Source organism: Parasteatoda tepidariorum, chromosome 7, assembly GCF_043381705.1.
Source record: "Parasteatoda tepidariorum isolate YZ-2023 chromosome 7, CAS_Ptep_4.0, whole genome shotgun sequence".
Taxonomy (NCBI): domain Eukaryota; kingdom Metazoa; phylum Arthropoda; class Arachnida; order Araneae; family Theridiidae; genus Parasteatoda; species Parasteatoda tepidariorum.
Window position 1 is genome coordinate 24,295,195 of NC_092210.1, and position 26,738 is coordinate 24,321,932.

The 26,738-nt window shown below is 32.2% G+C and overlaps 1 protein-coding gene across 1 annotated transcript in view; it reads left to right on the forward strand.

Moving 5' to 3' along the window:
• The window catches only part of LOC107439667 (titin), a gene marked incomplete in the record, with an annotated part of 381,506 nt that overhangs the window by 268,376 nt on the left and 86,392 nt on the right, over positions 1-26,738 (forward strand). Inside the window, 9 exon segments of the mRNA XM_071183739.1 lie at positions 1,027-1,199; positions 4,628-4,936; positions 5,911-6,008; positions 7,510-7,717; positions 8,530-8,785; positions 10,654-10,874; positions 11,159-11,218; positions 15,019-15,315; positions 16,164-26,500. Of these exon segments, the coding sequence (XP_071039840.1) occupies positions 1,027-1,199; positions 4,628-4,936; positions 5,911-6,008; positions 7,510-7,717; positions 8,530-8,785; positions 10,654-10,874; positions 11,159-11,218; positions 15,019-15,315; positions 16,164-26,500 (11,959 nt within the window).

Consider the following 26,738-nt stretch of genomic DNA (forward strand, 5'->3'; position numbering starts at 1 on the left):
TTATGACAAAAAACTTTATAAATGTTTAATTAAAATTAAATTAATATTAAAATTATATTATAAGAATATTTTAGAAGTTCTAACTACCTAAAACAATTTTTCATTATAGTTCATAGCTTTGAATGCATAGCAACTATTTTGAAACAAATGCATGATTGAAATTTAAAGACTAGATGAAATAGTGAATTTAAGGAATACTTTAACTATAAAACAAAGTTTCAATTATCAAATCATAATTTTAATTTAAAATTGTGATTTCTTTTTTTTTCTCTCTCTTGATTTTTAAAATGACTAAATAAATGTAGCAGATTGTGTTTATAAATGTAGTCAATCATCAAAAAATAAATAAATATTTAATCTATCTATTTTTATATTAAAATATATTCGTTTTTAATCCTATATCAAAACAGATAAGTTAAGCTAAAAAAAATTTAAAAAAATCTATGTACTGATTGAAATTTTTTTTCACAAAATTTCTTTATAGAAAATCTGATAATGTCAAAGATACTGTAAACATATTATGAGAAAAAAATACTTAAATGTTTACTTTAATCTGTACTTTCAATCTCAAGAGTCAAGAGTTTTAAAGATGTAATTTCGATTGTGTTAGAATTCAGCACATACCAAGAAAGAAAGTAATTTCGTTAACTAAAATTAATTAATGCAACAATTTTTTTAAAATAAATTTTAAAACTAAGAAAAGAAATAATAAAAGTATCAATAATTTAAAACACTGTTTTTTAACTTTTTAAATCAATATATACATAAAAAAATTAGTTGATTTAAATCAATGATTTTTTTAAAAAAAATCATTTGATTTAAATCATGATTTAAATCGTGATTAAAATCAAGCAGATTTAAATCAACAAACCCTGAAAAAAAGTAAGTCAAAGGCGTTGCTGCATTATTTTAATCTTTATATTTAATTTATCACACACTCTGAATTCTTATATAATTAATAATAAACATGTGATTATAAAACTAATAACAAGCATGTAAAAGTAATCAATAATAATCATGTGGTAGGTATCACAATAATCAAGAACTAAAGCCATCTCGAGACTTCAAAATAACGACCGAAGGCGGAAAATCATCTCTGTTGATAGCGGAAGTATTTCCTGATGATGCTGGCATTTATGGCGTCAAGGCAACCAACAAAGCTGGCCAAGCCTCCACCACAGCTACATTGAATGTTATAAGTAAGTTTGCAGACTTGCTCATTATATCAGTGCTTCCCTATAACAATATACTTTAACAAAGAATACAAAGCAACAATCTTCTTCCAATAATAAAAAACTTATTTAACAAAGCCCATTACTTAAAAATTTGTCATCTACAACACTACTCTTTTCAAAATAAAAACTTCTTTTAACAGTAACATCTTTGACAATTTTCTGTAGTAAAAACCTTTGATTAAAACACTCTTCAACAACAGAAATATTCTTTTCAAAATAAAAATTTGTTTCAGCCTTAAACAGTGATCTATATCTAAAGCTTATAATAAAAATGCTCCTTAACAATAATTTTCGATAATTATAAAATTTAGTTCTAACAACAATGCTGTCTAACAATATTCTACATCAAAAGTGTTTAAGAGCCTTTAAAATCTATAGAAACACTTAATTTCACTAACATTTTAAGAGTTATAAAAGATTTATGCATAAAAAATACAGTTATGTACTTTTTTTCTGTTACGTAATCTACTTTAACTTTTATAACTGTTAGTGAATTGAAGTGTTCTATTCCTGTCGATTGCATATAAAATACATTCGAATCCATATTTCACTTGCCTGGATATAAATAACTCCTTAACTATTAGATACATAGACTTGGGGTAATTGCCTTCAATTCAGCTTAAAAATCTACATCGTGAACATTATATCACTTTCCTAGATAGCAACTAGTAAGTTTCGTCCCCTTTGCCTCCTCTTAGTAAATTTTAGATAAAGACTAAAACTTACCCAGGGAGGATTTAATTTTAGATATTCGTATAAATTTATATTCATGCCTTAAATATTCTAAATCACATTTTTAAGACACATTACAGCTTTCCCATAAGTATTTCTGTATTCATTTACACGGGTACGGACATCAAAGATTAGAACCCTATTAAGTAAACGGCTTGTGAATTTAGTGGTTCGCTGTTGGCACAAGTAGATTTGATTTGAAGACCAAAATCTAAGTAAATAGCCTAATTTCAAAGATTGTCGTGGTTCACTCCTTTCACAAAAATTATTATCCGATGTAAATAGGCATGTTTTTCCCGAAGTTCCAGAGGATCTTCAGTTTGACCCCTGCCCCCAAAGCCTTAAGAACAAAATTTTTCGCAAAAATTCAAAAACAACAAAAGTGTTTGTTAAGTTTGTATAGAAAGCACATTCTGAAAGTTTCAACAAAATCAAAAATGTCAAGTACCCAACCTTATAAAATTTGCTCGATATTTTTTTTGTAAAAAATTTGGCTCTTCGTAAAAAATACTTTTCAATATTCCTCTTCGAAAAATAAAAATTATTTCTGACAATAATACTCTTACTTATTTGCTTCAATACTTTCCTTATATTAACTATAAAAAAACATTATCTGACAACAACGTCTTTATAACAATTAAAAGCCTTTAATGGAAAATACTTTTCAACAATATTGCTCTTCTAAAACTGAAAACTAATTAATTTATTAATTAAATTAATTTTCTAACAAAAATACTTTTTCAGAATATCTTAGAAAATAACTTGTAATTGAAATATACTTTTCAACAAAATTCTTATTTTAAAAATAAAAATTATTTTTAACAATATTGATCTTTAACAATGTACCCAATTAATTAAGAAATATTCTTCAGCAATATAAATATTCTAAGGTTAAAGAATTATTTCCATCAATAATACTTTTCAACAATAAAAATTATTTCTAACAATAATGATCTTTAACTGTATACCCAATTAATTAAAAAATATTCTTCAGCAATATAAATATTCTAAGGTTAAAAAATTTTTCCATCAATAAAACTTTTCAACAATATCCTTATTTTAAAAATAAAAATTATTTTTAACAATATTAATCTTTAATAATATACCCAATTAATTAAAAATTATTTTTCAGCAATATAAATATTCTAAGGTTAAAAATTATTTCTGTCAATAATACTTTTCTACAATATCTTACAATAATAGCCTTTAATAAAAATGCCTTAAAATTGGATCGTTTTCTTGAGGTTTGGTCAGCGACGCGTTGATACGTTAACGCGATGGCGTAAATTTCTTTTCATAAGAACATGAGGAAATTAGATATCGGTATTTCATTTTATTTAATAATCATCGTTAAACAAGAGGTCCATTTTTTTTGGGGGGGGAGGGAGGGGAGTTTCGACTACTAATGTTCAACGGCGCATCCTTATAATTTTGAATCCAATCTAGAAGAGAATCAAGGGAACTCCTAGATCCAAAATTGGGAGAAATTTGCCTTCGTGGAGGACTTTTGATGGAACTTACCCACATTTTCGCCAAATGGAGAAGAAAACCTTCTACAGTTAGCTTGACTGTAAGGGAACTCTAACCCATGATTCGTCTACCACTGATGAAATTTTACGTTAGCACTGTGGTCAGTGCAAGCCGGGATTCATATCGATCAACCATCGCTGGGATTCGAACCCGGTTCACCACGTCAAAATTTGACCTTGTCATCTTCCATGTCAAAGTTGCCAGATCTAAATTTTTTAAACCAGTTTTGGCACCGGCTTACTGCCAATACACCTTCTCCATACACATCGGATACTTTTTTCTTGCCTGAGCAGAATTTTTACCTTTTCATTAATAAATTCAAAATAAAATATGCCGAATTTTCGAAATAAAATATGTCGAATAAGATGCTTATCACTTATTGTATTTGAAAGGGCACCAACCACAAAATAACTGCTCAGAATCAATCGAATATTTTCACAATTAAGCCTTGCTATGCCAGCTGTCAAAGTATGTAATGATTATGCGTCTTAACACTAGATTGCCTAAGGAAGTCATTCTGATTACTTTTAATTTCAATTAGAGAAACAATGATGTATATAATGACACAATTTCTTAGAATTTCGTAACTTTTTGTACAACATATAATTTTTTTTATTCTTAACATTTACTAATAACTTGTTACATAACTGTAAATAATATTAAAAATGTTAAAAATTAATTTAAACAAATTTATTTACGCATTCGCAATCTAGTCATTTTGACTGCTTTTGGGCAATATAGGTATATACTAATTTTCCGTCTTTCTAGTGTTAAGTGTGAAGTTAGCAGTGAGAGAATACAATTAAGTTCTCTGTTGGAAAAAAAAAACTATGTTACAAACGATATTAAAAACGAACAACCCACTAATAATAAAAAGCAATTTTAATACAATACTCTTTAAGAATATCCTAAAATAATTGCTTTTAATAAAAACTTCTTCTTAACAATAATAATCTTACGTAATAATATTGTTTGATGACATAACGATATTTGTTATCGATTAACTGATTTTTCCTCACAATCCATGTGAAATATGGTCTCCAAAACGCATAATCTAACGTAATAATACTATTTGATGATAATATTAATTAACAATATTTATTATATCGATATTGTTTCTTCTAATCCAGGTGAAATAGAGTCACCGAAACCTGAACCAGTACCACCGATATTTGTTAAGCCTTTGATCTCACAACTGGTACCGGAGGGAGAACCGGTCAAAATGGAAGTGGAAGTTATGGCCTCTCCAGATGCAACATTCACTTGGCAATTTAAAAAGAAACCCATTAAATCTTCCAGAGACTTCCAAGTTACGAGCGAGGGAAATAAGTCTGTTTTATTGATCTGTGAGGCTTTCGCTGATGACAGTGGGGCTTATACTTGCAAAGCTCAAAATGAAGCCGGAACAGCCACAACTACTGCTACTGTGACCATTGAAAGTAAGATTCATTTTATGTTATAAACTGTTTATATAATTTCTTTTACATCGATGGAAAATTTATCAGTGAAAATTTATATCCATGAAAAGACTAAAAATTTCTTATACGAAGCTCTCACTTCTCTCCTTAAATGCCCAATAAACTTCAATTCTTCCGGTTCTTAAACGAAATATTTATCATATTAATATAAAACTTAATAAAAATTTTATTTATATTTATTTTTCAAATGCCCACTACATTTGGCAACTATATGCCATCATGGAACTTAAAGGGTGCTATTGTTGCTCTCTTTTTCGTAAGCACCACATAGGCGGATAAACGTCACCCCAACCAAATAAGAAAGACATATCACATAGTGAGAAATTAAATCCATACCCAAAGATGGATTCGATTCAGAACATTTCTGACATCAGGTCAGGCTCCCTGACTAGAGAAAGGTAAACAGAGATTCGCCCCTCTTATTTTTATAATATGTTTTTTTTACACGCTTTAATATCAATGTACTACTCTTAACATGTACATGCTGTACAACAATATAGTGATGCCATTCTTCGCAAACAGCTGCTGTCTTTCCGCAATGCGCCAGTCTATTTGAAAATGTCTCCAGAATTTTAAGGCTTATTGCAGTGATCCCACAAACTATTAGAATAATTAGAAAAAATGTCATTCATCGCTATATTAGCCTGGTTTATTTAATGCAGTTTACAAAAACCGTGATTAGCATACGCGTATTGGAAACAGCCTTATTAAAGTTTTATTGCATTGCAATAAGCCTAAGCGAATTCAGTTTCCTTCAACAATGTTTCTGATATTTTTTGCACATTTTGAGAATGCAGGTGTTGTTTGCAAATAACAGGATTATTTCAATTAGCCCAGAGCATACATAGTTTTGATAAGGATTAAGTAAATTAATAGATTAGAGGCGGTGGTTACAGAAAAAGCTATACATATAAATATTTTTTTTTTGCTTGCAGGTCCTCCGGAAGAAGAGGTTACAGAAGCTCCTAAATTCACTACTCCCTTAACTCCAGTGAAAGTGATGGATGGTGAAGAAGCTAAATTATTTTGTTATGTAAGTACCATCATGTATAGTTTTTAGGTGAAATCTACAAATCTTAACAGAGTTTCATTTTAAGGATATTTTGCAGGTTTGCATAATTTAACGAATTTGGTTTACAATATAAAAAATAGTTTTAAGAAACAAGATTTCAAAAAAAAATTAATTTAAAACTCAATTAATTTATTAGTATTAAAAACAGTACTCTGCTACCGTAGTTTACTGTTCTAAACTGTTAATAATAATTTATTCAAGCTTAAATAAATATAAATGCGATTTGAAACTAAGCAATGTTTAAGACAAAAAATTACGTGTCTGTCAAAATCGCAAAATGAGATTTCTTGTCCCCTCCCCCCAAGAACTATGGCTTGGTGACCAGTAATCCTCACACTGATGTTTTTTTCCCCTTTATTCCAAACATTATTGTTGTGGAGATTTTAAGGAGCAAGGTTAAATTTAATGTGAATCCCAATTAGAGGTGAGACAGCTTGGGCTTATTTACTGAAAAAAGGGTTTCAGCCTCAGGCGGGTTCAGACTCGCGAGGAAATTTTCATAAACGTTTTTACTACTTTTAAACCAATATTTTATTACATTTTTTAAATGGAAAATTTATAATTATCATTGTGATAAAAAAAATTCTAATTATTAATTTCTTTGTTTAGCCGTCAAAAGCCAAGTGGTGAGACCTTAAATATGTGGCCTTTATTTGACGTATATCTCGGACTCGGGATTTAAGTAATCCTATCTATCTCGGACTCGACTAGGGTCAAAATTTTTCGGGCTCGGACCACTAAAAGAGAGACCGAACTCATCTAAAATCTCAATAGTAATGTATATAATAATTCGCGGTATTATCCAGTTCGTGGTTTTGACTGTCACGATTTTGATATTCGCGGTTTGATATTCGTTATTTTGAAACTCTGATTTCCTTCTTTTTTTTCTACCGTTGTTTTGTTCAGTATTAAAAATAACGCTATGCTGTTGTCGTTGTCGGTCACTAAGGCAGAAAGGGTGCGATTGTTCTTGATTTCCAGTGACGCTATCTATCGCCAAGAATTCGACCTTTGCAACACCCATACGCCACAGTCGTTCATAGGGCGAACCCATTCATACATCCATTTATTCGTCCACAGATCGCAATTTTGATCTGAACGACCAATCTCCAATTCAGTATCCTCAGAGATATTGATTTGTTTTGGGAACATGCTTCGTGACCCGACAGATTTAACATGCACCAGTCACCATTTACTTCATGGGGAATCTTCGACTGGTTGGAATCTAACTCCCATCCTCACGCACGTGAGTCCAGCGCCCTGTCAACCAGGCTATTGAATAACACTATAAAATGTATTTTTGATTAGTGAACAAAACGAAGTGGCTCTGAAGAATGAACAAAATTAAAAGCTGTTGTGAGTGTAAACTGAAACAGAACATCAAAACTTGCTTTTGAGTGCGATTGATACGCAACTATATTTTTTTGTAATACAAATGCTAAAACATATGTTTTTTTTATAGGTTACTGGCTTACCCATGCCCAAAATAACATGGTTGCATAATAATCGAGAAGTTAGAGAAAATTCCGAGGTATGGACTACTTACCGAAAAGATGGTTATTGCGAACTTTTTCTCTCTGAAGTTTTTCCAGAAGATATGGGGGATTACATATGCAAAGCTGTTAATAAAGCTGGAGAGGCCATTACTAGATCAACTCTAACTGTTGAATGTACGTATACTTATTTTCTATCTTTTTTAAAAAAAATATAAAACTAATAATTGTATTAAGAACATAATATTATTTTTTGACTTAATATTTAAGTGGAAAAAAAATGCTAAACTGCTAGCAAATCATATGTGAAACATTAAAACATATTTGATTTCTGGAGAAAAAAGAAAAGATTTGAAAACAATTCGTACAAAGCTTCAGTAGACAATCAAGCTAGTTTTGATGTTTTCATTCTGCCTTCCCTAATAGAGATTAGACAGATTTTGACATCATGTTCCTTTCTGACTCACTCAAATATTAATTTGAAATCCTTAAAGTGTTTTCGACCAGGATTCTAAAAACATATATTATAGGACACTCTGTATCTATGTATTAAATCTTTGTGAACAATGCTAGTGAGTGCATTTGCAAATGGTATTAACTTCTATCATTTATACCTCTGTTACCACTAAAGCTCCAGTGTGCATATACCAGATTTGTTGCTTTTAAATGTGGAATCAAGGCTTTCCACATTTTTTCCTATAATGTGCACATTAACGGCTTCCGTATTAGATAAGATATTTAATAGTGTAAATGATACGAAAAGTGAAGACTTACCTGCTAGTTCAAAATGTACGAGTTTAATATAATTGTAACTACACCTATAAATATCAAATGTGCAATAAATATTACATATATGTATAGGAATACAAATAGAAATTAACATTTTACAAAAATACCGAACAACTGATTTTTTATAACTTTGCACACTTTTTACGTTACGGAAATTAATATTTTGTTTAAATGCTCTAAACTAAAATTTTCCATTATAGCATACGAATACATACCAGATTCAGAAATTGCTACACTAAGCATGGATAAAACCACTTCAGCAGAAGCCTGTTTGTCAGAGGAATCGAGTGCAGAAGAATTCGTCACTGTACCAGATTTGCCTGAAGAAGAAGTAGCTCCTGACACTCCAGTTAAAAAAGAAAAATTTGAACTTCCTAAACAAGAAGCGGGAACTTCTCCTAAATTTATCGTTCCGTTAGAAAAAGAAGTTGAAGCTAGACCTGGACAGACGGTTAGGTAAAAACCCATTAGTAATTTTATAGAACTTTAAACTAAACATACTGAATTCCACGTTGTAAAATTGTCAGTTTGAACTGCTTTTTGGAAGAAACATTTAGCTTTAAAATAATACTGACCAAACTTAAAATAATCTAATAGCGTGTTTTCATAATAACCTAACATATATTTATTATACGTTTAAACATATATTTATGAAGAATAAGTTTGAAGTACAGTCAATATTATCACAATCTCCCCCCCCCCATTTAGGGAGAATATTAAAAAAGGAAACAAAATTAAAGTATTACAACACATTTTTAACTACCAAAACTTCTTGTCAATTCATAAGTTGCATGCTAGTATTTTGTAGTACATGCTAGTACTACAAAAGTATTTTGGCTAGCATTTTGTTACTAGTACATGCTAGTTTCATGAAATTAAAACTATCGTGTCAACTTTTTTTTCCCCATTTGTCTGTCTTTGGGTGTTTAATTAACAGACTTGGAGTAATTATATGATGAACTACATTTTCAAATCGATTAATGGAGTGTTTTTAATGTATTGTTTTGGTGACTGCTATGGTTTCTATGAAGGCCATCAACTGTTTCTTTGTATCACATTGCCTTTCGGTAAAAAAAGGAAAAAAACTTATAAAATACTTATCTACAAAAAGTAATAAAGAAGAGTTCGGTATAAAAATGTAACCATAGGAAAAAGTGTGACTTATCACTAAATTCTATATTAACTCCTTTTAGTTATGATATATTTCAAGCGCAATTCAAAATTTAAAGTCCGTTTTATTGTAAACTTTTTATTTACTTTTGAAAAATGCAGTTGTCTTCTATTCTTCGATATAGTCACCATGCTCACTCAAACACACTTCATGATATTCTCACAAGCTACCAATCCTTCCCACATGAAACTCCGCCAACTTATAGTGGTTTAAAGTATCCTCATCTTGAACTAAATACTCAAGCCATTTGTAAATTACTGTAAAATAACAATACGGAAAAAGTCCTAAATAGGGGGGGAATCGTTAAATGTCGCAAACGATCTTGTGTTAGTCCAGTATCTCGATGTCGAGCGTTATCATGCAGCAACGTATTTTCGCAAATTTTTCAGCAGTAGACATTTTTCGCCCTGTGAAATCTTTTTACTCAATATATCTCGGCATTCGATGAGATTTACAATGGAAGCGCACATTTTGTGACGTCATAAGCAGCAAACGTGAGTCAGTTCAATACGAGACAAAGTGTTAGAATACGAGGCAGCTTACCGAATAATAATTAGTTTTTAAAAAAAAATTTGCGCTCCACCCACCAATAGAGGATACGCTACGACACAGCGGAAGTCCGATTTCGAATCACCTTGAAAAAATTTCTACGCTAAGGCTAATTTTCGAATCAGTTTTCTAAAATTTTCTATGAGGAGGTTAAATTCGAAATCACCCTTGTAAAATTTTCAAAGAGGGGGTTAGTTTTCGAATCTTCCTTGTACAATTTTCAAAGAGGGGATTAGTTTTCGAATCTTCCTTGTACAATTTTCAAAGAGGGGGTTAGTTTTCGAATCTTCCTTGTACAATTTTCAAAGAGGGGGTTAGTTTACGAATCTTCCTTGTACAATTTTCAAAGAGGGGGTTAGTTTTCGAATCTTCCTTGCACAATTTTCAAAGAGGGGGTTAGTTTTCGAATCTTCCTTGTACAATTTCCAAAGAGGGGTTAGTTTTCGAATCTTCCTTGTACAATTTTCAAAGAGGGGGTTAGTTTTCGAATCATTCTTGTAAAATTTTCATAGTTGAAGTTAGCTTTCAATTCACTCTTGTTCAATTTTCTGCAACATTTTTTTTTCTTCATTTTACCTCATAAACTTAATTTGAAATCTTGCAGATTGGAATGCAAAGTGTCTGGCGTACCGAAACCTAAAATCATATGGTACAAATCTGGAAAAGTACTGAAGCACTCCCAACTGTATCAGATATATTACGAACCAACAGGGATGTGCTCTCTGACGATCACGCGGTGCACAGAAGAAGATACGACAGAATTCAGCTGCGAGGCACAAAACAGAAATGGAGTCGATATCACTGTCTCTAAAATTATTGTCACAGGTTGAGATTTTTATTTCTATTAAGCAGCATTACTTTTCATACTCATATTTACGAGAATAAACTCTCTTATATCTTTGTTTTCCTTTTAGGTTTTATCATTGTTAAAATATTTCAGAACATACGAGGATTTATTTAGCGATTAAAATAACACCTAAAATATAAATTAAAAAAATTAAAATTTTGCTACAGGTCTGAAAATTAAATAAATAATTGTTGATGCCATAAGTATATTAGAATAATGTATAAATCATACACCTAACATACTATTTATGATTTTTTCGCAGAGTATAAACCTAGGAAACCAGACTGGGTTGTGGAAATGGAAACACAAAAGAAAATTCAAGGTATTGTTTTAGCTCTTCCTGAAAAAATGACGCATAAGTCTACGTGTGTGCTATTTCATAAAAAAAAATGCATAAAATGAATATGCATAATCTGTTAATCGCACATGGTTTGACAATCGTATTGATAAACAATGAATTACCCTAAAAAAGTTCCGCTTCAAATTATGTTAGAAAGTACCAGCTCTTAGAGCGCATCATCCGTAAAAATAATTTTACCGTAAAATATAGTTAACCGTAAAATTTATTTTTTGCCGTAAAATATATTAAACCGTAAAATCTATTTTACAGTGAAATACTATACCATAATTTTTACTGTAATATTTATTTAGTTAGAGTGATACTGTAATTTTACTGTAAAAATTATAGTATATCAGATTTTTTGCTCCGTAACATGTTTCGGTAATAATGGATTTTACGTTAAAAAGTATCGAGAAAGTTGGTACTTTTTACTATAATTTGATCCGGAATTTTTTACTGCGTATTTCAAACAATAAAAGTTTCTCTTATGCAAGAAAAGTTGATAATCTCTTCATTACGCAAAAAAATTCATTCTTGGAGGAAATATGACGTACTTGCACCATTATTCTAATCACCCTTTGACATTTAATTTCTAATTTTAAATTTTTATTTAGTTATTTAAATTTGAGTTTGATACTGAAGTCTTGTGTTTTTAAATTAACAAGTTTCAGCAACATGCATTTAAAGTTTGAAAATAAACTTGGTGTTCAAAAGTTTAATAAGAGTAGAAAACTATCTTTTAAATAGTGTTTTCAATAATGAAATTCGTCAACAATTTCATTTTTCAAAATTGGTTAAATACATGTTTCTAAGCATAATAATTACAAGTTTGAAGTTTTTAAACTGAATACTGTCGTTGAAGAGTGAAGAATTTTTTCTTTTAATTATATCTTCCATTGCCTCAACATCTTCAAAGTGTTAAGAAAAATGTAAATAAAGAGTAAATTTTTCATAATTTCCTATATTATTTTCTTAAGAAATCTTATTCAAAACGTATGATATATTTTTATTGTCACTACCATAAAAATATCGTAGGGAAAACTTGTAAAATTTAAATTGTATTTTGCAGTGCCTCCAACATCTTTAAAAATTAAAAAGCCTAATTTTTCGCATTATTTTTAAAAAAATCTCTTTTAAATATTACCAGTTATAACAATCCAAAATAATATGGTTAATGATAAAGGTTATAGTTTTGTGGAACAAATATATAATTTTTTCAACCAAATATGAGTACCAGATATGGTGCAATATTGTCTCTTGCAATATCAAATGATCGTATTATTTCGCGCACTGGGAGTTTTACTTATATAAATCCATCCCCAAAACTCATACAAAACAAAGCAACTAAATCACCTGCTAACAGTTTAACATATCTCTCAACTTTTTAGTGTAACATGTAGACCTCGGTATGTTTAAGAACTGGCACGTTGTTCGAGGATTTTAACATACCTCAGTTCTCTCTCTGGAATTCCCTTTGTCAGCGGTGGATCTTTCACGTTGCATTGTTGCCAATCAATGTTTGTCATGGTACACTTTTGTATTGAACTGTATTTTCGGAATCTTGAACAACCTTTCTATTCTTTTCTTGCTTTAATTATTCATTTAATTCCGAGCATTCTGATGCTTTTTATCTTCATAGCCAAGAGGATAATCAAGATGGCAGAAATAAGCGTCACTGTGAATAACTGGATGAATAATGGTTTAAAGTTCTTCGCTTAGACTGCAAGTTTCCGTATATGCCTTGCACCGAATACACAGTTATATTTTGAATCAGTTCAGTATTCTTTCTATTTAACTGATTTTACCGTTTGTAAGAGGTAACACTGAACTGTGCTCAAACCTTTAGAATCAAGAATTGAGTTTTTATTCTATGGAATGAGAGTTGGAAGTTTTTCGCGTACTTCTATACTTCTACTGATTGGGCTGGTAGGTGTGTGCTGTTATTATTTTATTTTCAATTTATACATAGAATAATATTTTAGAGGAAGTTTAATGGCAAGCAGATGAACCAGGGAAATGTTTTTTTCTGAAATCTTTTGCCAAGAGGCGACCTTTTTAATAATTTTCCTCTGTTTTTTTTATGGCAATACCATTTCGCCCTTGTTCTATACTAATGTAACTCTCTCTTAAGTATTTGCTAATAAGTGCTTTTATTTGTTCATGTTTTAATCTTCAGATTGGAAATATTCTCAGATTGGTAATATTTTCTCAACATTTTGAACTAAGTTCAATTAAAAGTACTATGTGTTTTTCTTACTTCTATAGTTTTATTACTTTCGTGTATTTCAGTGTTATTGTCAAAAAATTGTCTTTTTGACCATCAAATGAGTTACTTAAATGAGATATGTTGTGATCACATTAGGTGGCTGCTTTGAAGATAATGTATGCTCGTTTTCTTGCATAATGCATCACTTGAAATAGACCACTCACTTATCTAAAAGAAAATCACGAGTTTCCACATTTTATTAATTTTTTATCTCACATAAACATACCACTGCTAAAAACAAGATTAAATTTAAATGTGAGTTCTTTAAAAAAGGCTGTGGAAAATAATTAAAAATTCTCGTTTTTTTAAATTTCTTATTCTTGAAATTTCAATAGTATTAGAGTCATCGGAAGACATAATTTTATTTTTATAAATATACACACTTTTTCGTATTGAACTTTTCTGCGCTAGAACTAATCAAAATTCCATGCTTTCTTTATACTAAATGTTTCTCTTAAGTGACCACTTTTTATTATCTTATTTAATCCCAGCTACTCTATCAGCAAATTACGGAAAGCTCATATGTATTCCTAATTGAATCTCTCAGCTTTTGAGATCAAAGTCCTTTTAAATGCTTAATTATTTTTCTAGGAGATAATTTAAATTAAATATCCAAGATTTTTTCTTCACTGACGAATTTTTAAAAAAAATGAAAGAAACAATTATTATAACCTTAAAGCATACGAAAAAAATAAAATTATTTCTATAAAAATATATTTTAGATAAGATATATTTGAGATTGTTGAGTTTAAGTAAGACATATTAGAAACTTTAGGCATTATTAGCAAGACTCATTTCCCGATCAAAAGTTATTAATCGAAAATTGTCATGCTTCGCATTCTAGGACAAAAAGTTCAAAAGATATTTTGCTGCAATTCTAGACTCTAGAATAGAATCTAGATTTCTGTGATTTTCAAGGCTTTAATGCTCTTTGATTTACTTTCAAAGATTATGTAACAAAATCCTCTAATCCAATAAAAGAGCTTAAAACCAATGATTAAGCAATTGTTTACTATTCTCTTACCTTGAGATTCTTCAACAAGTTCAAATCTACTATCTTCAGGGTCACTGTAATGGCTTCTCCAGCTACCATGATTCCTGTTATGAAAAATTTCCTAAGGATTTAAGTGTATAAATTAGGTATGCAATTATCTTATGTTCTTCAGAAAGTTTGAAACCATAATCTTCGAGATCACTGTAATGACCTCTCCAATTACCATATATCTCGTTATAAGATGACTTACTAAGGATTTAAGTGTCAAGATTTCCTCTTTACATATGACAGATAAAGATTTTTCTTTAAATGATATTTGTATAAAAACTTTTAATTGCGGAAAAAACTGTCTAAACTCTTTTTGCGATGTTTTTTTCTTTCCTTAAATTAATTTTGTACTTTTTACAAGGACTCTAAATAAACAACAAAGGCCATCGATTTGTAAAACCAGGCATACATTATTATTATTTAAAACAAATTCCGACAAAAATGCAATATAAAACGGGATTTTGTCTTTTTTAGATGAAAAGCCTCAATCTCCTGTAATAGAGTCACCCTTAAACGATGTTTTTGTGAAAACACCCGGTAAGAAAGTTACTTTGGAATGTGTTATCAAAGGAGTACCCAGTCCACAAGTCACTTGGTATCACAATGAAAAGGCAATCGATGTTACTTCTGGCTTCTATACAATTTCTCACAAACAAGACCGTTCGATTCTGATCATACTGAGGGTTACAAAGGAAGTGGAAGGAAAATACACTTGCAAAGCTGTCAACGAGTTGGGCGAATCAGTAACGACCGCTTATCTTTATGTCGGCGGTAAGATTTTGATTGAAAGTTTTGTGTTTTTTAATAGCTTTATGCTTAATTAAGTAACTCAAAGACTTGCTTATTTTTAATTTCTTTTTTTAACCCAAGAAGAAAAATTTTTGAACCTCAAACACATTAACAGTTAATCCAATCAACTTGTTTATTTCTGAGTAAAGTATTTTTAAAAATGCAATTTAAATATATTTAAAAATAAGGTATAACAATTAAAGTAAAACTAATCCTTTAGTTTAAATGAGATATAAAGAAGCTAAACAAAATTATTAAATATTACCCAAGTACCTAAAAAATTTTAGCTTTTAGATGACAAATATTCATGATTTCATAATTCCTTCTTAATGTTGATTAATTTTATAAATGTATCGTCAGGTTATAAAAAAGCCTTTTTTTGCATTTAATTAATTCTGCTTCTATTGTACTGGCTCTGACGGTTCCAGTCTATGCAAATTTTTAAAAATGTATATTAAACGTTTTTTTTAGTACAGCCTCTATATAAATAAATGCTTTTTAATTCTGTTCAAAATAAACATTTTAAGGCCTAAAATACCAATTAAATTTTAACAATTCTATCATATTTTATACTTGCAACTTATTAAATAGGAAAATGAGCAGTTCATATTTAAATAGGGAATTTCTTAATTGTTATCATGAAAGTTTAAATCATTTTATGAGATAGTTTTGTTTTATTTTTATTATAAAGTAGACGTTTTAATTGTCACAAATTATAGTAAAAAGATAGCTCAAATCTTATCTTAATAGTAATAAAATTTATGTACTTCTACTAAAATTAAATCCAATTTGAAACGTTGCTTTTCATATGTAATTTTTTTCTTTTATAGTGACGAAAGAAGAACATGAAGCAGAACTAAAGAAGCAACCCAAAGAAATCTCTAAAAAGCCTGTGAAGCCAATTGTTAAAAAAGCTTCAGAAGAAACTACTCTTTTACATCGTACCAGAAATATTAAGAAAGTGGAGACCATTACACAACAGGCTGAAAGTACTCTTCTCACACAAACACATATTCAGGTACAGCAGATTACTCCACAAGAGCAACCATCTGAGGTTGGATCTTCCGTCATTCCACAGCTGGAGAATGCAGAGGTAATGAAAGACATAGATAAATATAAATATTCTATAAATGTAAGTGAAGTTCCATTCGAAGAAATTCCTAGGCAGGTATCTTTACACCCAAGCACAATTTCTTTTACACAACAGGGTGTTACTCAAACAATTTCAGAGTTTTCGCAGCATAGTCAAAGTGTGCAAGGCTTTAGTACTACAGGTTTTCAGCAATTTTCACAGTCCAGACAGGTTACTCATACTGGCTTCTTTCAAAACACACCAGAACAAGCTGTTCTTGATTCAAGTGCAACATTCAATGTAACCAGTCAACAACAGTTTGCTCCACGGAAACCTCAATGGAATGAACCAACATCTACAGAGCCCACAACTCTGCAAACTGATGTACAAACTCAAAAGAAGCAATTCGCAAAACAAACGATTGTAGAAAAGCTAGAGAAAGCAATGCAAAAAGAAAAAGAAACACCCATAGAAATTACAGCCCTACCCTTAAAATCTAAACAGGATATCATATTTAAGAGTAAAGAAGTACCAGGGCCTACTGTTACCAATGAGAAAATATTAATTGATGTAACTGAAAAGCTACCTGAACAAAAACTGCCAGAGGAAAGAGTGTATCAAGATTCAACCTCGTTTATAATTTCTACGACACAAAAACTTTCTCCAAGGGAGATTAAAACACAGCAAATTCGGTCTAAGCCTCAAGAGGCAAGAGTATTGCCAGAAATTCCAACTAATATCCAAAGCATACAGATGGAACAAGCTAAACACATTGTTACAGAGAAGATCTCAGATGTAATGAAAGTAGAAAAAGAACCAATAATTGAAATAGAAGCACTTCCATTGCAAACTAGACAAAAAATTACATTTGATAGTAAGCTTATTCCTAAACCAACAAGTCTGAAAGAAAGCGTAGTTGTTGGAGTAACACCAAAAACGCCTGTTAGTGTTTCAAAGAAAACTGAAGAAATTTATAAAGAAGAAATTCCTCATTTTGATTCAACTTCTGTCATAAAATTTAGAAAAACAGAGAAAGTAACTTCCCAACAGTTATTTAAAGAAACTCAAGTTCAAGAGCCCTTAAAAGCTCAAATTGATTATGGAATTAGCACTGATATTCAGACAAAAACAAAAGAATCAGCTAAAGAAATTATTGTTGAAAAGCTAGATAATGTTGTAAAATCAGAAAAAGAGCCCGTAGTTGAAATTTCAGTTCTACCAATGAAACCTAAACAGGATATAGTTTATGACAGTAAGCTTGTACCTAAAACTATACGGACGAAAGAAACTGTCGTATTTGGAATATCTCCCAAACCACAAAAAGTTGTTCAAGAAAAGACTGAACCAATAGAATTTAAAGAAACAACTTATGATTCAAGTATAACGGCATCTGTCACTAAAGTAGAAAAATTAGCTCCACAGAAGCCCTTATTACAAGACAAAAAACCTGAACCACAAAAGGCAAAAACTGATTTCGAAACACACTCCGATATCCACACAAAAGCAAAGGAAATAGCAAAAGAAGTAATTACAGAAAAATTAGATAAAGTTATAAAATATGAAAAAGAACCTGTAGTGGAAATTACAGCTTTACCAATGAAATCAAAACAAGATATAGTGTTTGATAGTAAGTTTGTACCCAAGCCAATTAGAATGCAAGAAAGTGTGGTTGTTAGAAAATCATCCAAACCTGAACAAGTAGTGGGAGAAAAAACTGAATTAGTCAAAGAGGAAGAAACTTTCTATGATTCAAGTACACTTATGACTTTCTCTAAAGTAAAGAGAGAAACTACCCAACAGCCTTTAATGCACGATGAAAAACCAGAACCCCAACAAGCCAAAACAGACTATGAAGTACATTCCAATATTCTAACAAAAGAAACAGCTAAAGGAGTAATAGTGGGGAAATTGGATACAATAGTTAAACAAGAAAAGGAACCAGTAGTTGAAATTACAGCTCTACCAATGAAGCCGAAACAGGAGATTACCTACGACAGCAAAGTTCTACCAAAGACTACAAGAACTGTTCAACGTGTAGTGTTTGGAGAAACCCCTAAACCACAAAGAGTGATTATGGATGAAACAGAACCTATCACGTGTGAAGAAAAATTTTATGATTCAAGTACAATCATGACTGTTACCAAAAGAGAGAAAATTATTCCACAGCAATCATTTATACGAGAAGAGCAACCTGAGTCACAAAAAGCTGAGATTGATTACAAAATACATTCCGAAATTCAAACGATAAAAAAAGAACCCATCAAACATACCGTTACAAAAAAGACAAGTAAAATGACGATAGAAAAAGAACCGGTAATTGAAATACAAGCATTACCCATGAAACTAAAACAAGATATTGTTTACGATAGTAATCTTACTTCTAAACCAACAGTAGTAAAAGAAAACATTGTGGTTCAAGTTTCATCCAAATCACAATCCGTAGTCATTAAGGAAACTGAGATATTCCCTGAGGAAGAAACACACTATGATTCCAGCTCAATCACAACCATATCAAAACAGAGCAAACCAACTCCACTGAAGCCCCAACAGATAGAAGAAAAACCTATACCACAAAAAGCTATTGACTTTGAAGTGCCATCTCATGTTCTAACAAAAGCAAAAGAAACAAAGAAAGAAATAATAACAGAAAAACTAGACAAAACAGTTAAAGTGGAAAAAGAGCCTGTGATTGAAATCACAGCTTCACCTTTACAACCGAAACAAAAAATAAGCTACGATAGCAAAGTGATATCAAAACCTGAAATTGAAAGAGAAAAACTAATCATTGATACAAAGCCTAAAGAAAAGAAAACTCAAGATCAACCGGATAAAACTATCGTTGAGGATAAAACCTTGCAGCCCTTAAAAGACACCGCCCCAGTCTTAAAAAGAGATGATAAACCAAAAGGACCGACAAAGATTACACCAGAAAAGCCTAGAAAAGACCAAAAGGTGAGTCTGAAGATAACTAAGAAAGGCTCTGACAAAGAAAACCAAGAAATTCTTCCTCAAAAATTTGAAAAACCAGAAACGCAAGAAATTAAATACGAAGAAATTTTGCACGATTCTAAGACTTTCGATGTTATTAAAATACAACCAACAAAATTAATCAGCAGTGATATTAAGCCACAAAAACCTCTCTTTGCACAAATTCAGTTGCATAAAACTAGGATAGAAAGGCGCAAAATGGAAGAATTTAAACCAGAGTTTGTTGATTACCAATTGAAATCATTTACTTTGGAGGAGCTACCTCAACCTGTTAGAGCTGAAATTACTGAACCTCATAAAAAACAAGTGAAACTGCAACATGCTAAGATAGAAAAAAGAAAACCAGAAGAATTCAAACCGGAATTTGTTGATTACCAATTGAAACCATTTACGTTAGAAGAAATGCCTAAACCACTTCAGGCTCAAATTACCGAACCACACAGAGCTCAAGTGCAGCTGCAGCCTACTAAAATAGAGAAACAAAAACCAGAAGAAATCAAACCAGAATTCATTGATTATCAGCTGAAACCTTTTACGTTTGAAGAGATGCCGAAACCTCTTCAAGCTGAAATTACTGAACCCCACAGAGCCCAAGTGCAACTACAGCATACTAAAATAGAGAAGATAAAGCTGGAAGAAATAAAACCCGAATTTATTGATTACCAGTTAAAATCATTTACTTCAGAAGAGACACCGAAACCACTTCGAGCTGAAATTACCGAACCGCACAGAGATCAAGTGAAGCTACAGCACACTAAGATAGAAAAACTAAAGCCCGAAGAGTTCAAACCTGAGTTTGTTGATTATCATTTAAAATCATTTACGATTGAGGAAGCACCTCAATCATTTACAGCACAGGTTATTGAATCTCATAAATCACAAGTAAAACTGCAACATACGAAAATCGAAAGAGAGCTGCCTCAAAAAGTAAAACCTGAATTTGTTGATTACAAACTCAAGTCCTTTTTCACCTCCGATAAACCAGAACCACTCCAAGCACAAGTGACAGATCAACAAGAGTTTAAACCTAAAATGGTTAAAGATGTTGACCTAAAGGAAAAAGAAACATTCACTGAGGTAACTAAAATTGGATTGAAGAGAACACAAAAACCGTCAACAACCGAAGTTACAAAATCTGACACAACACAGTTATTAAAACAGCAGGTAAAACTTGATACTTCTGTTAAAGTGATGGAAACTGAGAAAGTTTTACAACAAGAACAAATAGTCACACAAGTTGATGAAATCGATATAAATCTTCTAAGCATAAAAAACAAACAAGAAATTACAACAGAATCAATACAAACTACTGCAAAAACAGAAAAACAAATTACAATACAGAAAACAGATTTAAAACCTCAACGAGTAACCGAGGTTATAGAAGAGACGGAAAAACCACAAACTTCACAAACAGCTATTGCTTTACCCCAAAAAACTGTTGTTAAGAAAAAAACGAAACCTGAAGTGACTAAAACCAAAGTAGAACCTGTAACACTGAAAGAAACGATGACAGATTTTAAAGTAACTTCAAAACAAAAAGTAACAGAAGCAGTAATTCAACCTGTGAAAGCAGTAGAAGTTAAAAAGATTGAGTTCTCGAAACTTGAACCAAAAACTTTTGAACGAGATATTCACATGACATCAACTGCTGTCGAAAGTCCTGACATTGACGTTACTCAAACTAAAAAACAAGACATTGTTTTGGATAGTAAAGGAAAAATGCCTAAAATAACAGAAAAAGTTATCACAACGGAATCAATACAAACTACTGCAAAAACTGAAGAAGAAATCAAAATCCAGAAAATAGATTTGAAACCTCAGCGAGTAACCGAAGTTGTGGAGGAGTCCGAAAAACCACAAACTTCGCAAACAGCTATTGCTTTACCCCAAAAAACTGTTGTTAAGAAAAAAATGAAACCTGAAGTGACTAAAACCAAAGTAGAACCTGTAACACCGAAAGAAATGATGACAGATCTTAAAGTAACTTCAAAACAAAAAGTAACAGAAGAAGTAATTCAACCTGTAAAAGCAGTAGAAGTTAAAAAGATTGAGTTCTCGAAACTTGTACCAAAAGCTTTTGAACGAGACATTCACATGACATCCACTGTTGTCGAAAGTCCTGACATTGACGTTACTCAAACTAAAAAACAAGACATTGTTTTGGATAGTATAGGAAAAATGCCTAAAATAACAGAAAAAGTTATCACAACGGAATCAATACAAACTACTGCAAAAACTGAAGAGCAAATCAAAATCCAGAAGATAGATTTGAAACCTCAACGAGTAACCGAAGTTGTGGAGGAGTCCGAAAAGCCACAAACTTCGCAAGCAGTTATTACTTTACCACAAAAAACTGTGGCTAAGAAAAAGACAAAAAAGACAGATGTAGAGTTGGAGGAAGTTACAGAAATAACGAAGTTTAAACCAGAAGTTATCTTAACAAGTAAAGCGAAAGTGAAACCTGAACCTGTAAAAATGCAAGAAATGAAGACTGATTTCGAAGTAACTTCAAAACAAAAAGTTACAGAAGAAATAATTCAACCTGTAAAATCAGTAGAAGTTAAAAAGATTGAGTTTAAGAAACTTGAGCCAAAAACATTCGAACGAGATATTCGCATGACATCCACTGTTGTTGAAAGTTCTGATATTGACGTAACTCAGATTAAAAAACAAGACATTGTTTTGAAGAGTAAAGGAAAACAGCCTGAAATAACAGAAAAAGAACTAATCGTTTCAGATTCTCAAGTAGCAACTGCTGAAACAGCTCTAAAACAAACATTCACTGATGAGTTAAATATTCACAAAAAAGAAATCAAAATTTCAAAGGAAGTAAAACAAGAAGTTGATATATCTACCAAACAAAAAGCTAAAACTGAATTGGAAATTAAAAAATCAGTGGAGGCCTTAAAGACAATGGAATCATCGTTGAAAGTCATTTTCCCCGAAAAAGTGACTTTTGATGAAATTCCCACCGGCGAATTCGTTGCTCAAATATTGTCATCTGTTAAAGAAGAAAAAGGAGCAATTTGCAAAATGTCTCCTAGAGAGTCATTAGTAATATCAGAAATTACTGATGAACAGAGGCCTGAAGAACTAAGCACTACCCGCCCTAAAGACGCCCATGCAATAGTACAATACAAGTTGCAGGAACCAATAGATGTGGTCATGGTAGAATCTGAAGAAAAAGCCAAAGAGTTTGCAGCTGGTACACAACCAGGTGAAGTAACTGCTAGAACTACGATAAAAACAAAAGAGTCGCTAACAATATCTCAAATAAACACAGAAATGACACCATCTGAATTTGTATTAGAGGAAAAACCTTCTCAGAAAAAAGCTGATCTTGATGTTACTACTAGAGAAACATTCCAAATATCAGAAGTGTTACTTGAAGAGCGTCCTGGTTCATTTGCACCAGGAAAACTTCCTGGTGAAGTACACGCTGGTGTCGAATGGACCACAAAAAAATCACTGAGTGTGTCGGAAACTTCAACACAACAAGAAGCCGAAGTGTTGAAAATTGCATCAGTACCTGCAATTGATAAGGCTATAGTAGAACTCTCACAGCAAGAAAGTCTTGAAGTTTCTCATATGACATCTGAAGAGAAGCCTGGTAGTTTTGAAGCTGGAAAACTACCAGGAGAAGTTCAGGCAAATTTGAAGCTAACAACTACAGATTCAATTTCAATTTCTGAAATATCCACTCAGCAAAGTTCATCAGAATTATTGTTAGAAAAAACACCTAATGTAGTGATGGCTAATGTTGACATATCTCACCAAGAGCCAATTGAAGTTTCAGAAATCCTATCAGAAGAAATATCTAAAAAGTTTTCTGCTGGCCAGTTACCAGGAGAATTACAGGCTGGTGTAAAATGGACTACTAACAAGCCTTTGTCAGTAACAGAAATATCAACTGAACAACAATCTGAATTTTTAGAAGTGGAGAAAAAGCCAACTGAAATTCAAGCTTTATTAGGACTTTCGCAACAGGAATCTTTGGAAGTGTCTCAAACAGTTTATTCAGAAGGGCATGGCCAGTTTGAAGCTGGAAAACTTCCGGGAGAAGTTCAGGCGGGTATTAAAATTACTACCAAGGAATCTTTAATTATTTCTGATATTACTACTCAGCAAGAATCAGAAAGTCTAAGTGATCAGAAACTACCTCAATCTACACATGCTTCTGTAGGAATTTCACAACAAGACTACATTGAAGTGTCTGAGTCGTTGTCTGAAGAACAGCCTGGACAATTTGCGGCTGGAAAACTACCCGGAGAAATACAAGCAGATGTTAAATGGACAACTAAAAAACCATTGCTTGTAGAAGAAGTCTGTACTGAACAACATTCCGAAAAAATGGATGTCAGCAAAACACCAAGTGCAGTACAGGCCCATGTGGACATTGCGCATCAAGAACCAGTTGAAATTTCTGAAATGTTACCAGATGAAAAACCAGAAGTATTTGCTGCTGGAAAATTGCCCGGCGAGATTACAGCTGGTGTTAAAATTACCACTAAAAGTTCTTTAACAGTATCTGAAGTATCAACGCAACAATTACCTGAAGCATTAATCGAAGAAAAGAAACCTATATCTGTTCAAGCTGGATTTGATTTATCTCACCAAGAATCTATTCAAATATCTGAAATGCTAACAGATGAAAAACCTGGATATTTTGCGCCTGGAAAACTCCCTGGGGAAATACAGGCAAACGTTCAATTTACTACTAAGAAACCTTTGCAAGTTTCAAAAATCGATTTACAGCAAACTCCAGAAGAGCTTTCTCTTCAAAAGAGACCAGCAGAGGTTCATGCAGAATTTGGATTATCTCAGTTAGAACCCATTGAAATTTCTCATACGTTACCAGAAGAAAAACCTGGACATTTCAGTGCAGGACAACTTCCTGGAGAAGTACAAGCAGGTATTAAGCTGACAACCGAAAAGTCCTTATCTGTTTATGAGGTTTCTACTCAGCAAACGTCCGAAGATCTACCTTCGGAAAAGAAACCTACCGAAGTAAAAGCTCAAATGAATTTTTCACAAACAGAGGGCTTAGAAATTTCTCATACGCTACCTGAAGAGAAACCCGGAAAGCTAGCAGCTGATAAATTACCCGAGGAAGTAAAAGCTGGAGTAAAATTCCAAGTAAAAGAATCTTTATCAGTGTCAGAAGTATCAGCAAACATGGAATCGGAAGATATGAGGGAACAGAAAAAACTTCTTACCGAATCTGCTACTGTCGGCATATCTTCTCAAGATTACATTCAAGTGCAGCAAACTCATCTTGAAGAACATCCTGGTGAGTTTGCTGCGGGAAAACTGCCTGGTGAAATACAGGCTGGTGTTGGTTTTACTACAAAATCTTCCGTATCTGTTTCTGAAGTATCCACTCAACAGGTACCAGAGCAGTTTGAAACTGAAAAGAAACCAACAGCTTTACAAGCAGCTGTTGATGTGTCACTTCAAGAAAGCGTTGAAATAGAGCAAACGACAGTAGATGAAATGCTTGATAAGTTCGCACCTGGAAAATTACCAGGAGAAATTCAATTAGATTTCAGATGGACTACAAAGAAACCCTTGACTGTCTTGGAAACATTATTTCAACAGCTTGCAGAGGATTTAGAACTCGATAAAAAGCCCTCTGAGGTGAAAGCTTTGTTGGGAATTCCTCAACAAGAATGCATTGAAATTTCTCAAATATTGTTGGAAGAGAAACCAGGGCAGTTTGCTGCGGGAAAACTACCTGGAGAAGTTCAAGCTGGAATTGGGTTTACAACAAAAAAATCATTAACGGTCTCTGAAGTTGAAACAGAACAGAACTCGGAACAACTACAAGAAAAGGAAAAACCTGCTGAAATTCAAGCTTTGGTTGGTGTTTCGCATCAAGAATCTGTACAAATTTCGCATACACTTCCTGAAGAAATACCTGGACAATTCGCAGCTGGTAAACTGCCAGGCGAGGTACAAGCTGGAGTTAAATTCTCTACCAAAAAACCATTGATTGTTTCCGAAGTATCAGTTGAACAAACACCAGATGATATGAAAGTAGAAAAACCCCAAAGCGTTACTGCTGGAGTGGATTTAACTTTGAAAGAGACCATAAGCGTGTCCGAAACTCTAACTGAAATCAAACCTGGTGAATTTGTTCCCGAGGAATTGCCTACTGGCGTCAGTGCTGAAGGCAAATTCATATCAAAACAGACTGTATCTGTGGAACAAGTTGTAACTGAACTTTGTACATCAGATTTAAAAACCCCAAAGCGACCTTTAAGCAAGCATTTAGATTTCGAAGTAATTAGTTCGGATTCTTTGAATGTTTCAGAAGCATTTGTCGGTGATCAACCGAAAGAGTTAGTCCATAAGAAATTACCAGCTGGTGAGCTAGCTGAAATAAATGTTCCTTATTTGGAAACGTGTTCCATCTCTGAAATTACATCGGCTGACTTTCCGTCAGAATTACCACTTGATAAAAAACCTACCGAAGTAACTGCGAGTGCTAATATATTACCAAAAGATTCTCTGCACGTATCAGAAGTTACCGCAGAAACAACTGCCGCTGATCTTTTGCTTAAATTACCTGAATCTGCCTCTGCATCTGTTAGTTACATCAAAAAGCAATCGTTTTCAGTGCAAGAGACCGAGTTGGAAGAGATTTATGAGAATTTAACAGAAGATAAAAAACCTATTGAGAAAAAAGCAAATTACAAGTTCACGAAGGAAGATCATTTAAATGTATCTGAAATCATCTCCCAAACTAATGCATCCGATTTAGAATTAGAACAACTTCCTACTGGATTAACAGCGCAGCTGTCAGTAACATCAGCTCAGCATGTTTCGGTATCAGAAATAACGCCTGAGAATAAAGTTTCTGATTTCGAATCTCGGGATACAGCGATACATGGTGTTGCTGAAATAGGGCTATCCCCTCATGAAACATTTGTTGTATCGGAAGTTATTGACGAAATTAGAGCAGCTTCTTTAGAGAAAGATGTGAAACCAGAAGAAACTAGTGCTAAAGTTAAATTCATACCAGAGGAGCATATTGCCATATCTGATGTAGCAATGCAAGCAGTAACAGCTGATCTTGTTGAAGATAAAAAACCTGAAGGCCAACAGGTAAGGAGAGATTTGAAAGAGCTCCTATGGATGGATTTGGCTTAATAACATCGGATAAACATCGATAACATAACATCGGCTAAATTAACGCCAAGCTAACATTGAAGATGATGAACATTTTAAAACTGCTTTTAGTACTACTACAGCTATTAATTATTTTTATCTGCTTATACTTACAATTTTTATTACTTAATATTTAACAATTTGAGCTTCTAACACAGGCTATTTATATGAATAA